Source organism: Gopherus evgoodei, chromosome 5 (assembly GCF_007399415.2).
Source record: "Gopherus evgoodei ecotype Sinaloan lineage chromosome 5, rGopEvg1_v1.p, whole genome shotgun sequence".
In the NCBI taxonomy this organism is placed as follows: Eukaryota; Metazoa; Chordata; order Testudines; family Testudinidae; genus Gopherus; species Gopherus evgoodei.
This window is the reverse complement of record NC_044326.1, coordinates 130,245,012-130,261,592: the sequence shown is the minus strand read 5'-3', so window position 1 is coordinate 130,261,592 and position 16,581 is coordinate 130,245,012. Positions and strand designations below refer to the sequence as shown.

The following is a 16,581-nucleotide window of genomic DNA, read 5'->3' as shown; positions in this document are numbered from 1 at the left end:
AAACAAACACAGTGACACTAAACTTCAGAAAAGAGAGAAGGCAATAAAATGAAGAGACTAGTCAAAAAGGCTGCAAAATCAAAAGTAAAGAAAACAAATTCCTTAGATTTTTGTTTTGGATGTTACATAAGGAGAGAACAGTCTCAAAAGGCAGTGCTGAACAAGAAGAGAAGCAGAAAGATGAGCGGTAAGCCAGTATGGCTCGATAGCAAGGTCCAACAGATTATTCAAGACAGATAGATGTCTTGAAATTTGGAAACCTACACCTAGTAAAGGATTATAAGAAGCTTAACTACAGTAAAAGCAGCAAAGAGTCCTGTGGCACCTTATAGACTAACAGACGTTTTGGAGCATGAGCTTTCGTGGGTGAATACCCACTTCGTCAGATGCACGCTCCAAAACGTCTGTTAGTCTATAAGGTGCCACAGGACTCTTTGCTGCTTTTACAGATCCAGACTAACACGGCTACTCCTCTGATACATAACTACAGTAGGCAATAGGCAAGAAGGAAATTTAGAGGGATTAGATGGAATTCAAAAAACGAATAGTTAAAAAGGTATAGCAACAAGAAATTCTGTAAAAATATCAAAAGCAGGAAGCCTGTGCAACAAACAAACAAACAAACAAACAAAGATTGCTGGATCACCAGATTATAGAGTGCAATTAAGATAAGGAAATCAGTGAGAAGCTAAAATGATTTATTTGTATCAGTGTTCACTACCAAAGATGTTGGTGAGATACCTGTTCCAAACCCGCTCTTTGTTGGTCATAAAAATGAGGTACTAGCAGAGATTGAGCTGTCAGAATAAGAGATACTGGTGCAAACTGTGTCTCATAACACCAGAACAAGCAAACTTTCAATTAAATTAAAAGGTGGTAAATTCAAAGCCTGTAAAATAAAGTACTTTTTCACACAACATGTAATTAGACTCTGAAATGAACTGCCCACAGAATATCACTGAGGTCAGTAACTTGGCTTGATTCAGGAAGAGACTGGACATTTACATGGATAACAAGAACATCCAGAGTTATAACAGTCAATGCTAAAAAAAATTCTGGAAGGGGTTTTTAGACTCATGCTTCAGGGATTAAGCCCACCTTTAAGCATTTGAGATTAGGATAACACCTAATGCTGGAGGGGCAGATTATCCCACATCTGCCTGCTACAAGGCTCTTACACCTTCCTCTGAAGCATCTAATGCTGGGCACTCTTACAGACAGGACAGAGGACTAGATGGACCTTGGGTCTGATCCAGCATGGTAATTCCCACAGTCCATGAGAAATGAAATTCAGTAGATCACCCCTTACTTTGAAATCAAAGGTGTAATTGGTGTAAGGCATCAAGTTGTTTTCATAGGCGCTCTTGAGCTGGAAGCCATGCGTGATTCTTCCTTCAGAAGCTCCGTTTTTTCCACTGCCACTGAAGTTCATGAGACACTCATTGTAACGCAGCTCTTTGAAGTCCTTATGGTTGTCAGCTACTATGCCATTGCTTAAGTACTCCACAACACCTGTTTGCAAAACAAAGATGCAATTAGTGGAATTATTTAATTACTGAACACAACATGCACAGTATTTAAATACCTTAGGTTAAGAACCATGTTGAAAGATCGTGGTCTCCAAATAGGCGCAGACATATAGAGAGAGCAGCCAGTTTTTTTCCTTTTTAAGTCTCCTTTAGTGAGGTCTGACTTCCTGAGTGCATCTATATAATGAAAGGGCTCACCGCCATCTTTGACAGCATAAGCATTTCAAAACCCTGAGCACAATAAGAATACTAACCGTACGGTAGCAGCCAGCACTAAGAGTAAATTTTCTGGTATTTCTCTCCTCGATTACAGGGTTAAATAGCAGGAGTACTCCAGTATATCCATCTCAAGTTTCTGCCCTCATTTTATTTTGTCAGCTTTTCACACAGAGTGCAATAAACCATGAACTGCAAATTCCTAAATATTAAACATTCCTCAAGCTCTTAGTCCAAAACAGGCATACTACACTTCTGATACATAATAACTACTACTACTATATTAAACTTGAGTTAAAATATATCAACCCTAGATCTTTTTATGCTTTTTTTTATTATACTCAATATTTACCAAATCTTGCACATGACAAATACTTAAAGTGCTAACAACAAAATGAAAAGTATTTGATATTTGCTCAAATAGAGGAGTTATATTAACTCTTTTGGAAATTTTGAACCACAACTGGATTTTATGAAGAAAGTTTTCCACAATAATAATAATAATGGATATACTGGCATACCATACAAATGTCGGGTGGAAAGCTGACTCAAACATTCTAATAAAAATCAAAAGTGAAAAAAGACAATAGTAAAAATGATGAACCATTTCTAAATACCTGAATCGGGCAGTGAGTTAAGATCTGCACACAGCACCAGAGGGATAGAATTAGGATCTGCTGTTGGACTGCCAGGCCTGATGGAGGCTTTCTCAAGGACATTTTTCAGTTCTGAGACAAACATCATAGTCTGAATGAGTTTTACATCTGAGTATTCAGGGTCCCAATGCATGTGGGCATTTGCCACAATAAGCAGTTGTTTGTCCACAGCATGAAGTGGCTTCATACCTGGATTAAAAGTTTTTATTAAGAAGTCAATTAGGTGAATGTACTCAATTCCACCTTGCTGCAAATGATAATGCAAAATTTCTGCCACTCCTGTATCAGCTACAAATGTAGATAAATAGTAAAGAAATACTCCTACTTTCACAACTGGAAAAAAAGGTAAGTCTAGCAACAAATTAAATAAAGCTTTATCCCACACTAAAAATACATTTGTTTCACATGAACTTTATTTGGTTACAGGTCTCATAATACGAACTTCTGAATATATGAGATAAATGGTAACTGGAAGGACTATTAACTGTTTAATTTGAGAGAATTAGAACAACTCCTTCTAAAGGTACTAAAAAAAGGATACTAAATTAAGTGTCAACTACAATTCATGCCCTGTCTTCCAAACACTGGTACAACTATGTGAATTACTCACAACAGCAGATAAAAGCTCAAACAACAGCAGTGACAAAATTACTTACCTATTTAGCAGTGCAATAACCATTGTTGTATTGTATACCACCACTTGTGAGAGCACAGACTGTCTATGGAATACACTGCTTGGGAATTGTGTACCTTTGGCAACTCATCCCTATTGCTGGCATCATAACTGCACATTCCCCCTCAATGGGATAAATTGTCAGACCTACTGCTACTCTGAAAAATTAATCAATCCCCAACTATTAGAGGGGAACCACATGAATTTTGGGTTCTCTTAACAGAACAAAATTGAAGCACAGAAAGCCCCCTAAAATTCCTCGCCATTCAGTGTTTTAACATAGGAACGCAGAAGTTTTTCAGACTGGTTCTTACTTATTGGTACAGCAATTTGTTCGCAAAGAAAAGGCCAAAGTTCCTGGTTAAGGTCGTGCAATAAGAGTTCTATTGCTGAAACAGTACAGCTAGGGCTTTTACTTCCCTAAGAACTGAGACTGCAGACTAGATAGGAGATGAAGTTAAAAGACTTTTCCTGCATTGCAATTAGAGACTGCCTACGAATTTCTGGGCTATACAAAAAAGGCCACTAAATTGAAAGGTGACAAAAAGAGTTGTGATTCTTTGAATGACATTTGTGAGACATCACTAATTAATCATCCTTTATTGAAACACTGTTTGATAACCAGTGAGGAACATCAGCACTGCCACAGAGATGCTGTGAAGGATTAAATGAAGAGGGAAGAGACAACAGGATGAAAAGTTGAACTGCACTAACAGCTATTGGAAGAGAGGTCAGCACTCCTGCCTGGGGCAAAGTAAAGTAAAATCAAAGTAGGGGAGAATGAGAGTCTTGAGTAGAATACCAAATGCCTGATGCTCCTTGTGTCATATCTAATGTCAGAGTGACCAAGAAATTTCCCACTTTATAAGAGTTTTCATCAAAGTAGCCTACCGAACAGTGCTCCGTTGCAAACATTTGGCCAAGAATCTTATATGCAGTAATATCTTACATAACTAGTCTACAGAGGAGCAATTCACTTATTAAAAAAATTACATCTGAACAAATACTGCCTATTATCAATACACATGATAGCAGTAGTGGTTATACTGACCTGCTCCAAATAATTCTTTGTGCACCTCTAACACTACAGCAACTCCAATGTTGTCCTTTGTCATCACTCTGTTTAACATGGCTTCTGATCCTTCAGAGTTAGCCATTGCCACCTGGTTAAACTCCACTGTGTGCTTCTGCACCAATGTAAATCTGGGGAAAAAAACCCCACCAATGTAAAAAGTAAAGACAAAACACACAGCAAATATGGATAGCATTCTCCATAAATAGGCAGTTGCATTAAAAACCATTTTAAAAGTTCACCATAAACATCCAATTTCTTATTCCCTGTATAGTTCCCAAAGATGCCAAATGAGATCAGGGGCCTATTGTCTCACTCACACTCAGATACTCTAAAAGACTATTCTTGCCCCCAAAAGCACACAACCTAAAAAAGGCCAGGGGAAAATGAAGGATGGATGAGGTAAAATATATGCAATTTACTTTCAGAGGTTTGTTTTGGTTAAACTATAGCTAGGAAAGTTGACTACATGTAGGGTCAGATAGACAATTATATGATGGCTCTGATTTCTTATAGGTATTATGGTAGAGATGCGCTGAAGTTTGTTCTTAGTGTCTCTGTGCATCCATCCCTCACAGACAACCCTTATCCAAAACTACCTGAACCATCCCAAATGAGGAACATTTCAACCCAAAAAGGCAAACTATTTTCTTTTCTTTTTTCTTTTTTAAAAGGTATGAACTGGAGTTACAATGGAAGCATCACATAATCTTAAATTACAGCAGGTTATAACCACCAGCACACTATAAATCAGAGAGAATAAAGTTTCATTGATGCAAGATTGGCAAATGATTCATGAGATTTTGCACAAGGAAGAAAAGGATTGCGTACAGCGCTGCTTTCCCCACTCGACCTACAGTTTCTGGTATTTACAGCACAAAACTATAGCTCTCTTCACAAAACAGAGATTACAAAAGCATACCCACTTTAAAGTCTAAATACAGATGGTGGGCCTATGCCTGCAAGAAACCTCTAGATGTAAAAATCTGTCTTTGCCTGTATAGTATGTAGATTTTAGAAACTTAGTATCAGTAGAGTGAATCTATTCCATTAATTCAGTTCCTATCCCTTTCTTGCAGGGGAATATTTTGTGTATAATCTGCAAAGTGAATGGAAAGATACCATTTTAAGTACACCACTAACAGAAGCACAACTCTGTTGTTTGACAATGAAAAAAACGTACTTCACATTAATTTCAATTTTTAGCTTTACGGCATACAAATTTGGTTGCCACTCATTGCAGCAAACTGACAGTTTCATTATTTTTTTTCAGACTTAAGGAAAAATGTTTCCAGTGCTGTGGTTTGATTCTTTACATTTATAAAAAGAGAAGGGATCTGTGAAGCTGCCCCTTACTTTTCAGTTTTGAAGAATATTGCACAGCCATCCACATGCTTTCTCTCCTGCTCAGACATGATTTTGGCACGTGACTTTGGAGAAAAAAATCCATCATACCCACGCTCTTTTAATGCTGGCAGAAAGAGGGTGAAGTATTGCTCTGTTTCCACTTCCTGGAATTGAATACAGTTAACATCACAATGAAGAAAATCAGTGACAGGTTAATAAAATAAGTAAATGCTCCCACCACTCTATGTATCCAACCAATACAAGCATATGTTGTCAAATAACTTGTTGCCAAAAGCACACATTTATGTTGCTTACACAGAACATTACATCACATTTTAGACTAGTTATGTGATGTATGATAAACAGGTTAGGATTCCTGCAAATCAAAATTAAAAGGATGTTTTAAGAAGGAAAAGTGGCAGACGTATTTTGAGAAGTTGTCCTGAACATCAACAGGAAACCACACCAGTTGTTTTTGACAGCTAAAAAGTGGATACTTTCCTAGGTCCTAGGTTAATAATTCTTGGTATGCAGCAGCCATTAGTGTTTGGCTTGGTGAGCTCTCTTTTACTGAAGGGTTCTCCCCATTCTAGAACAACGTATTTTCTTGGACACCAAACACCACTGCTACTCAGCTTATGTCAGCTTTTTAATTCAAGCAGCTATTCTCTTCTTCCTGGGTGATGGTTTTTATTCTTATAATACACTATATCTTGTTTAAAAACAAAAAAGTAGATCATCTTTAAAGCAAGCACCACTTAACCGTACTCAACACCTAGGATAAACTCCTACCAATGTGATAGCAACACATGTGTCAATTCAGCAGATCACAGCTTAACTTTTAAGCGTGAGTGTAGTCCCCTTTGATTTCAACTGGACTGTTCACCTGCTTGAAGTTAAGCATATACGCAAGTGCTACGCTGGGTAAGAGTCACAGCGGGGGATTGGAGGAAACAGTTTTTTGGTTAAAACACAATTTCTTCCTTTACTCAGTAAAGCCTGTTGATGTATAACAACCCAAGTAGTAAAATATTTAGGAGGCTTATAGATAATAAGTAGAAATTCTAATGCAAGTTATGTATTAGTTTAGCTAGTTTTCTATCATTTTAAAATTACAACAAGGCAACTATGCATGCATTCTGTAACAAACAAACACTTTGAGGTTCACCACTAACAGTGAGGAAAAAATGCTTTGAACAGAATATTGGCTCAAAAGGTGGTATTCTGTTTTCAGATAAAAGCCAAAAAATTATTGTTTTGTTACTGTTACCTGAAGACTAATGATATCTGCATCCCAGTTCACGATTTCTTCCATGATTCCCTTTTTTCTATACTCCCAATTTAATGCCCAGGACGGGCAGTAGCCATATAGCTGCCGGGTGGCATATTTATCACATAACACATTGTAACACATAACTGTGAATGAAGCTAGGAGGAAACATAAGAGGGAATTACTGATGAATATAGATAAAACATAGTATTTTTTCTTAAGATACCTATTGTTGTATGTTACCTGCCCTGTGTTGGAGAGTAAGTCAATATGTCAATAAGAGCACTGGGTTTTTTCCCCTAAGAGTTTAATTGACTGGAGTCCTTTGAGCCAACAACTGGCATAAAAGGCTAAACTCTGGGGAAAAGCACCTCTCACTTGCATGTGCAAATTATTATGCATTTGTTTGTGCAAAAGGTAACTGTTTGCAGAGTTCTTAGTTGCTTGGCCTATGTTTGCACTACTATCCATTTTGGGCATACTAAAACCTGGAAACAACTATTGTTGAAATAAAGAACAGTGGTTGGTGCATACATGCATCTCCCACTGACATCAATGGGAGTTGTAAATGCAACCGATACATCAATCAGGTCCCTATTTTAGTGTTTGTTTTTCACTTTAGTGACTCAGCAAGAATCTGGAGGAGGCAAGGGTCTCTACAGGATTATTGTTTGGGAAAAGCAAGGAATATAGCGGAAATGATTGCTAATTGAGCCGAGAGCTAATATCTATTGCTTTAGCTACTTTAAGGAGGCAGGAGATTAACCTTTTTTTTTTTTTAAATTAAACAGCACAGTAAGTTGATCTATGCATGTCCAGCAGAAAGCTAAAGATAGCAGAAATGTCATGAATAACCTTTTTGGAGAAAACACTGACAATGTTCCATCCATAGTTTACAACTATAAATCTGTTATTAAAAAAAAGAAACCTTCACAGAATCACTGGCAGCCTTAGTTATTCGCTACACTAATGGCATTGGTGCAATACTGTGCCTCTGAAGCCACATTATTCTCTGAAGACCCTACTGTGTTATCACTAAAGTAATGCATTTCAGTTTGAACAGAAAAAAGTATTCTTGTTCTAAAACAAGCAATTTTATTAACAAGAAAAAAAAGGAGGAGAGAGAGGAACTTGTACGGGACCAAGGAAAGCTGTTCCATTTTTAATTTTTTTTTCTTAAAGTGGATGTTTGCAGGTCAGTACAAGCAACGGCAGAGGGCACCAAACTAACTTCAGTACCAGGCATTCCTGTGCTTGTCCTATTGCAGCTGAAGACCCAGGGGAGCAGAGAGGAGAAAAGGAAAACAAAAACAGATCCAAGAGCTTCTGGAACTACATTCAGTAGCAGTCTAGAGGTGTTGCCTGTGGTATTTGTGTGCAGTTATTTGATGATTTTCACTATTTCTATGAAACGGTCATGAAAGTTTCCTTGGTTTAAGTCAAACTCAATTTGGTATCTGCCTTATCAGGGCAGTCACTGGCTGTACACCTAGGAGACACTAAGCTCTGACCTTGGGAAGGTAACAGCTTTTGCACCAAGTGAAAAGCACAGGCAAGGCTGTGTTATTCTTCTCAACTGGTGTCACAAAACACCTAGAGGGGGCCACTGTGGGCACGGGGAAGAACCCATAACAGTTCACGGCTTTTTTTTTTTTTTTTTTAACTTTAATTCTCTGTATGATTTAGAGATTATTGCAGTCAGTTAGCAATAATCTAAACAGATCTTTGCCATAGACTAAATTGTAGAAAGTTTAAAAATATGCTGTTTTTTTTAAGACTGACCCAAATTTTAAAGACATAAAACTTATGCTTAATACTGTCAGTTAAGTACAAACATTTGACATGTTTTTCAAATGTCAACAAAGCATTGACAGAAAAGGAGGGAGAAAGGCCACAAAGTTACCTGAGGGCAGAATTTGGTCTCGTTCTTTTAAAGTAATCCACGGCCTTGAAGGCAGCTGCTCTGGATGAACTGAAATTAGAAACACTAAATTAAACGAATCACTTTTGTAAGTATCAATGTAAGTCACTATCTTAATTTACAATCAAGCTGATGGCTCAGCAGCATTGCTCCATAGTGTGCTAGACAAACCCAGAGAGGAGCTATGCCCCAGTCACATGAAATTTCAAAGCCTGTTTAGGCTCAAGGAAAGAAAGAGGGGTATGAAATATCATACAAAGGTCTAAAAATTGTACGTGCAATAAAATAACAAATACAGCAATCCTGTAGCTTCTCCGTGGTTTATCAGCACCTGGGAATCCTCTGTTGCTCTTAATATATCACAAGGCAGTCACTGAAACACTTCTGCCCCACTGTGAAGTTGCCATTTGACCAAATTTTCTCATCTGGTATTGTTACTGAAATCCCTCTCCCTGGGGACCTTATTTACACCAATCAGTTTGCATGTACTGCATGATTGGCAATAAAACTACAAAGGCCTTTGTCCAAGAAAAAAGTCTTTTTTTTTAAATGGTATTAAGGAAATTGTGTGTAATAGTTTTACAACACATACCAGTCAGGTCCAGGTGTGATGGACTGACTTTTCTTTATTCAATTTGCATATAAACTGCAGTTTCTAACAAAGTGCACTAAAGAAAAGTTAAGGGAAATCATTAATGTTTAAAGAATGTCTTACCAAAAGAAACCCATACATCTTTTTAAGGTTTGTATTCATACTTCTTCAAAAAGACAAAGTCTGTTTGTAGGCAGGACGACAGAGTTACTCTAAAATACACCAAATACTTTAAAAAAATAAAACAACCCTACAACCAACCTCTGTTTCAGTTTGTGTCCAAATATTTGGAGAAGGGAAACTGGACACAAGCTAAAATATTCAGCAGTGAATTAAGAGTGGCTAAGTTATAACCCCATAAGGACAGGATTTAAAACAAATGTGTGAGATCCTTAATCACAGTGGTATTTCTGGACTGAAGTTTATGAGCACTTCAAATCATGCTGCTTGTAATCTGAATATAATAAAAGTAAAAAGTACCAAAATAGGAAACTGAAGCCCTCTGTTTACTAATAATGTCTAAAGCAGGAGTGGGCAAACTGTCCACAGGCCACAGCCGGCCCATCAAACCATTTAATCAGGCCCTCAGCTCAAGTATGGAAGCGGGTCAGGGTCAGGGTCAGAGTCTGCAATTCCCAGCCAATGAGAGCTGCAGGGGTGGTGTCTGTGGATGGGGCAGCACGAAGAGCCGCTTGGCTGCACCTCAGAGCCAGAGGGGGAACAAGCTTCCAGGAGCTGTCTGCGGTAAGTGCCGCCCGTAGTCTGCATTCCTGAGCCCCATCGTGCCCCAACAGCCTGCCCAATCCCTGATCCCCCTCCTGTCCTCCGAACCACTTGGTCCCAGCCCGGAGCACCCTCCTGTACCCCAAACCCCTCATCCCCAGCCCCACCCCAGATCCCGCACCCCCAACTGGAGCCCTCACACCCCTCCCCTACCCCAACCCCCTGCCACAGCCCTGGGCCTCCTCCCGCCCTCCAACCCCCTTGGTCCCAGCCTGGAGCCCTGTCCCGCACCCCTCAACTCCAGTCCCACCCCAGAACCCTCAACCTCCACGTCCCAACCCGGAGCCCCCTCCCTCACCCTGAACTACTCATTTCTGGCCCCATCCCAGAGCCCTCATCCCCTCCTGAACCCCTACCCCCAATTTCATGAGCATTCATGGAACCGCCATACAATTTCCATACCCTGATGTGGTCCTCAGGACAAAAAGTTTGCCCATCTCTGGTCTAAAACAAGGACAGTGACCATGCAAGCCTTTCCCACGTCACCCAGCAAATGTACCTCAACCTCTCCGGACAAAAGGATAGTTTGGTTCCTTGTCAAATTAATCCTTCTCTCTACTGAGACTGCCAACGATTATGCCAATTTTTATAGATTTAGGAGACACTGATGCTCACCAACTTCTTTTGGATGTGCAGATCCCTTCAGGAAGAGCTTTAGGAAAGCCAAAACTTTCTGTCGTTACTGATCAGTTCTGGACTCATACCAGTGATCTAGCAGTAAAGGGCACTATATTCCATATACAAAACCCTGAGCCATCCAGTTACCTAGGAAGCTAGACTTCATGCTCTACCACAAGTTATATCTGTTACAATACTACTACATCAATTTTGTTGTTTTAGTGGTGGGAGTCCCTGGACTAGATAGTAACATAAAAGCAACTACAAGTGATTCAGAAACTCAGACCCTCAATTCAATGCTATCAAATAGAAGTGAAAGTGTTTGGCAGTTAGTTATGTATATCAAACTAAACTTTTGGCTGTGTTACCTGCTAGATTGTCAAGCATGTAGTTCAGTAGCTTTCGTGTTCCATCTGGGTCCTGGTACAGGCTGAGAATATCCTGTGATAAAGGATTGCCTGAAAGAGATTCAGAACAAAAATGTGATAATTCGCTACCCGAATCAAAACTTGCACTGCACCTGGACTTTCCTGAAAGGGAGGAAGAGCTCCCCCAGGAGGGGATGGACAAGATGATCTACTAGGTCTTTTCCATTTCCAATTTCTATAATTCTAGAATATAATAATGATCGATGATAAAGAAATAGCTAGCACAGATAATAGTATACTTTCATTTCATTTCAATTGAGCAGTAACTTAAGTGGTTTATAGTTTTTACTTCAAACTCACTAAAAACATTCATTTTTATATTTGGAAATTATGCACTTAACTACTGCATAAAAACATTTTCTGATTTTTTTTTTTAAAAAAAAGAGTAGTGAGGGAAAGATAAAATGGGCAGTTCGAGGACACAGACAAACTACTTATAGCAAAATGTGCAGTGCCACTATGATGGGGTTCTCAAGCTGGGGGTCATGACCCCTTAGGGGGTTGCGAGGTTATTACAAGGAGGGTTGCGAGCTGTTAGCCTCCCCCCCAAGCCCCACTTTGCCTCCAGCATTTACAATAATGTTCAATATAAAAAAGGGGGGGTTAATTTATGGTGGGGCACATTTAGAGGCTTGCTATGTGAAAGGGGTCACCAGTACAAAAGTTTGTGAACCATTGCACTATGAAATGTACACTCAAACTGCACCATAAAACACATGCACAGGTGGGTGGGCACTGCTCCAGGGCAAATGTTAAGTCTTGCTGAGGGAAATGCTTGAAACCATTCTCAAGGTTTCCCAGGCTGCATGCATTTCATATTACAAAGCCCAAAAGCTTCAAAAATCTGAACTGAATGTAAGAGCCAGCAATTATACTTTCCAACAATTTCTGGGTAAAAGAGAGAAGTTTCAGGAGAAACAGCCTCACAATGCACTTCCTAACTGTTCATGCATGCAGAATGCATCTCTTCCCAAGAGCACCCAGACTCAAGGATTTTGAAACTTTGTATAGGGCATGCACAGTACATATTTTGACAGTTATGCCAAACTGAAAAACTGATTTTTCCTCAAACCCAGAGAATGCTTTTCTACCCAGTGTGGAGTACTTTACTTGCAGAGTTTCAACTTTCAAAGATCAGTCTTTTACTACTGTCCTATAGGAGACTTCATTCATCCTTGCTTATCTCAAAGATGGCCAAACGCATTTTGCTTCATTTTCCAAATCAGCAAACTTTGGACACAGACCAAGTTTTAAACAAAAAGTTTTTTAAAAATAAAAAACACCAAAAAATAAATAAATTTATGAATAGGGTTACTAGCAATCTGCAGGACATTTTGCCAAATTCAGACAGTTTGGGGATTTTCCCCCTAAAAACACAAGTCCTCAAAATACAGACTCTAATGTAATAAATATTCTCTTTATTAGGGAAGTATATGCATTTTTACTTAGTCAGCCAGTTTTTGCTCTTCTAAAACAACCTCCATAGCCCTGAAATCTCATTTACTCTCCTCTTTTAAAAGCATTCATATTACCCCTAGACTATCTTTCTTGCCATCTCAGCACCCGTACGTTGAAGGCCAGGTATACTGGGTTTTTTTAAGAATGCAGAATTATTTTCACATGGAGAACGTGCAATATTCTTCCAGTGGAACATGTGCAGGAGAATATTTTTTTTTAAGTCAAAATATGATCATATTATTGGACAAAGACAGTGTGCTATCAGAACACCGTGCAATACTATTTTGCTAGAAAAGGGAAATTTTTCCACAACTTTTTAGTTCTTTTCCAGATCTGTTCCCTCCAATGCCTGCTTTTTGTTTTATATATCCCCCCCCAAAGTTATACATCTTCTTAATAAATACTGATGTTTATTAGGAGACTAGCATTCAGACTAAATTGTTATTAACTTACAATCAGAAAATTTTTAATAACTCCTCTACATTCCTCACAGGCAGTCATAGTCAGTCTGTCTGTCATACCTATTATTGTGAATTCTTCCTTCTTGCTCATAGCACAGGATGAGAACAAGAGTATCCAGATTCATAAAGACTGATTTGGTAGCCTTTCTATAATTTAATTGTTCTGCGTCAAGTTAAGTGTTAAAATTATTATCTCCAAGAACAACAACAAAGTCATCTAAATAAAGCTGTTAGTACACCTGATGTGGACAAGAATTTTTATTATAAAATAATGTTTTAGTATGATTTATACAGTTTTATTTATTAGGTATAATTTTGTTCTAGGAATGGGAGAAAGGTCTCTGGAGCAAATACAGCAGAAGCCGCCATGCATGCCACATATTTAGACTATAACTTGCTTTGGAAGGGAGTTTTAAAACACTATGGAAAGCTACACAACCCAAAAGTATCAATCAGGAGAATTATTAGAAGTGCACTTACCTTTCAAACCTAGGGTTTGTAGCTGGAAGAGCCGTCCAAGTTCATAAGGCAAAACCCGTAACAGATTGTTATTTAAAAGCAATTCCCTGCAACAGATGAAAAAGTAGTTTATTAGCATCATTTTAGAAGGATCATTCTCATGACGCTACATGCTGTGATACTCTTGAGGGATGCCTACTTTGGTTTTCAAATGGTTATACTTTCTATAAATAAGATTATAGTCTTTCACATCTCTAAGTTCAGAGATAAAGAACTAAATACCAAAATACATCAGAGAAAGGAGACAGCAAACATGCAAAACGTCTCAAGTTTAGGTAGCATGAAACTACATTAATTTTTGTACTGACCGTTGAAGGTCACTTAAATGGGATAAGAAGAAAAAAATCTTTTTTAAAATTGAGTAAGCATTTTACTTGGAAGGGAAGAAGTGCTACTTGCGGGCTCAATGGCTAGCTGAAAGAGTTTTCTATTTGCAAGCTGGCTGAAAGCCAGCATTGAATATTTGTAGCAACTGATATTAGTTCAGTGTAATTAGTAAATTATCCATGTAAAACATTAGCCTGACATAGGGGATACTTTAAAAAACAATAAAACATTCAGGGATTTGGAAGTTTAATGCTACAGAGGATTAAAAACAAAACTAATTTGCCTTGCATGTCTATATTACCGTAAATCTGTTAAGAGTTTTTCAGAAAAATTTATTCCGAAAGTTGAACAACAAAGTTCATGTTCACTTGTTCAAATATGCATCATTGACAGACTCTTGGGAAGTTAACCAGGGCAATGCTTCTCACCTGAGAGATACCATGTTTCCTAGTTCTGCTGGTAAACTTCTGAGTTTGTTGGATGATAGATCCAGGTAAACCAGATTATGGAGCTTGGCAATATCAGGTGGAATGCGAACAAGATTATTGTCGTTGAGGTGTAGAGCAGTCAAGTGAGTCAGTGACCAAAGTGACATACTTAAGCACCGCACTCTACCTAAAAGAGAAAATGTAAAGAACTAGGTCTTCAAACACCTTTTTATTATGTCAAGACAATAGGCACAAGTCATAGGGAATGGAGGAGTATACTTTAAATGTGCTGCATGGAAAGATCAGATGTGGAAATCCCACTCTTGGTAATAGAATGGAATTTTGATTTCTTACCCTAAATAAGTGCTGAAATATACCCCAGGAGGAAGAAGTGAACTCACTCAGCAGAATTTATCTGCAACATTTCGTCACTAACAGGTTTTTAATTATTATCCAACACTTATTCTGAGTAGGAAGGAGAAATGGAAAGAAAAGAAAAAAAAAAAAAACAGAAGCAAACCTGCTTTTTGCAAGTTAGTTTTTAACCAAATCTATTCAAACTCAAAACTTGACACTGTTTTGAGGCTAAACTGGAAATTCTCCTGAGTGATCCTAGAAGTCAGGAGTTTTTCTTTAATTATGTTCTCTCCCTTCTCTGAAACAGAGCACCTTTATAAGAGAAGAGTTCATATCAGTATGACTATACATCAAGAGCTGTTTCTAATCAGCAATTTAGCCATTCCAAGATTTGAAAAAAAACTCACCCGAAATTTCTAATTCTGCCCAGTGAGACTTCTTCCCATTGGCTATCTCGTCTGCCGACATGATGGTGTAAATTCTGCGAGGATCTGGAGGATCATATTTTTCCTTTGGCATCCCTGTTAGTCTGAAAGATTGCCATGATTATTACAGTACATAGCTGAAACAACAGATTTTCATTTTAAAGCCAGGCCATCTGACAGATTACACTCCATCAGCTTGCTTCTGCAAAAATGTGTACTTCAATGATACTTCTCACAGTGCATAAAGAAAGTTAAGCATGTGCTCATGGTCTTTGCAGAATCAGGGCCAATGTTGGATAGGGGAGTTTCTTCCATGGAAATCTGGTTTCTAAAGTCAGAATAATTGCATTATCTTATACTGATCGACTAGTAGAATTTCAAGAGAGTATTCCAGAATATCCATCTCACTACCCCAGATCTACTAGCCCATACAACTGCACTGTTATTGGCCACATCATCATGAATCAGCTCAGACAACTGCTCCCTCCTATAGAAAACAAGGATACAAACAAGGAACAGTCTACAGATTAGTGTATAATTCACAGCCATTTAATTTCCAGGTATAAAAGTCCTTTTTTCAAGCTTCAGATTCAAAATTCTTTGTAATTTGGATCTGTGTAGGTGCATTAACCACATTTTTGCTTTCTGTAAATCCTTAAGCTTTTCTTCTGCATTGTGCCTCCCAATGTTTACATTAAGAGACTCTTACACTACCTATGATTGGTGACATTGAAAAATAAGGTGGAAGGTAAATTTCCATTAGCATTATTATTTAATTATAGGGTTAGAGCCAATCCAGCAATTAGATTTTCTGATTATTTCACATGCTTTATAGTCTTTTCAAACTGAGCTTGCGTTTACCTTGAATGGTGCCTTAGAATGTGCGCTAACCACTTATGCTAAACTACCTGTTTAACTTTGTATTTAGCTGTGACACTCTTGAGTACATTTCCCAGACTTGAGGAAGAGCTCTGCGCAGTTCAAAAGCTTGTTGCTCTTACCAACAGAAGTTGGTCCAATAAAAGATATTACCTCACCCACTTTGTCTCTCTAAGGCCAGGTCACACTACAGCGTTAAATCGATTTAAACAGCGTTAAATCGATTTAACGCTGTACCCGTCCACACTACAAGGCACTTAAAATCGATTTTAAGGGGTCTTAAAATCGATTTCTGTACTCCAGCTAAATGAAAGGAGTAACCCTAAAATCGATATTACTAAATCGATTTAGGGTTAGTGTGGATGGATATCGAAGTTATTGGTCCTATTCTTTTACTGAGCTACCCAGAGTGCACCACTCCGGAAATCGATGGTACCCTGGGACCATGGACGCACACCACCGAAGTAATGTGCCCTAGTGTGGACGCGTAAAATCGATTTTATAAAACCTGTTTTATAAAATCGATTTTACTAATATCGATTTAAAGCTGTAGTGTGGACGTAGGCTTAGTTCAAATGATATACGTTTTCAGCAGAGTGGGGAGCTCTGAAATTCTATTCCA

The 16,581-nt window shown here is 38.4% G+C and overlaps 1 protein-coding gene across 3 annotated transcripts in view; it reads right to left on the bottom strand.

Moving 5' to 3' along the window:
• The window catches only part of CNOT6L (CCR4-NOT transcription complex subunit 6 like), a 67,311-nt gene that overhangs the window by 9,407 nt on the left and 41,323 nt on the right, over nucleotides 1-16,581 (bottom strand). For 2 of the 3 annotated variants that reach the window (XM_030565133.1, XM_030565131.1), the window contains exons 2-11: nucleotides 15,063-15,184; nucleotides 14,299-14,485; nucleotides 13,505-13,590; nucleotides 11,046-11,135; nucleotides 8,667-8,735; nucleotides 6,764-6,921; nucleotides 5,503-5,657; nucleotides 4,126-4,277; nucleotides 2,363-2,590; nucleotides 1,310-1,512 (exon numbers count right to left, since the gene is read on the bottom strand). In XM_030565133.1, the coding sequence (XP_030420993.1) occupies nucleotides 1,310-1,512; nucleotides 2,363-2,590; nucleotides 4,126-4,277; nucleotides 5,503-5,657; nucleotides 6,764-6,921; nucleotides 8,667-8,735; nucleotides 11,046-11,135; nucleotides 13,505-13,590; nucleotides 14,299-14,485; nucleotides 15,063-15,174 (1,440 nt within the window). In that variant the 5' untranslated portion in view covers nucleotides 15,175-15,184. Of the gene's footprint in view, nucleotides 1-1,309; nucleotides 1,513-2,362; nucleotides 2,591-4,125; nucleotides 4,278-5,502; nucleotides 5,658-6,763; nucleotides 6,922-8,666; nucleotides 8,736-11,045; nucleotides 11,136-13,504; nucleotides 13,591-14,298; nucleotides 14,486-15,062; nucleotides 15,185-16,581 lie in introns of those variants that run through there. The other variant, XM_030565132.1, reaches the window with a different exon arrangement.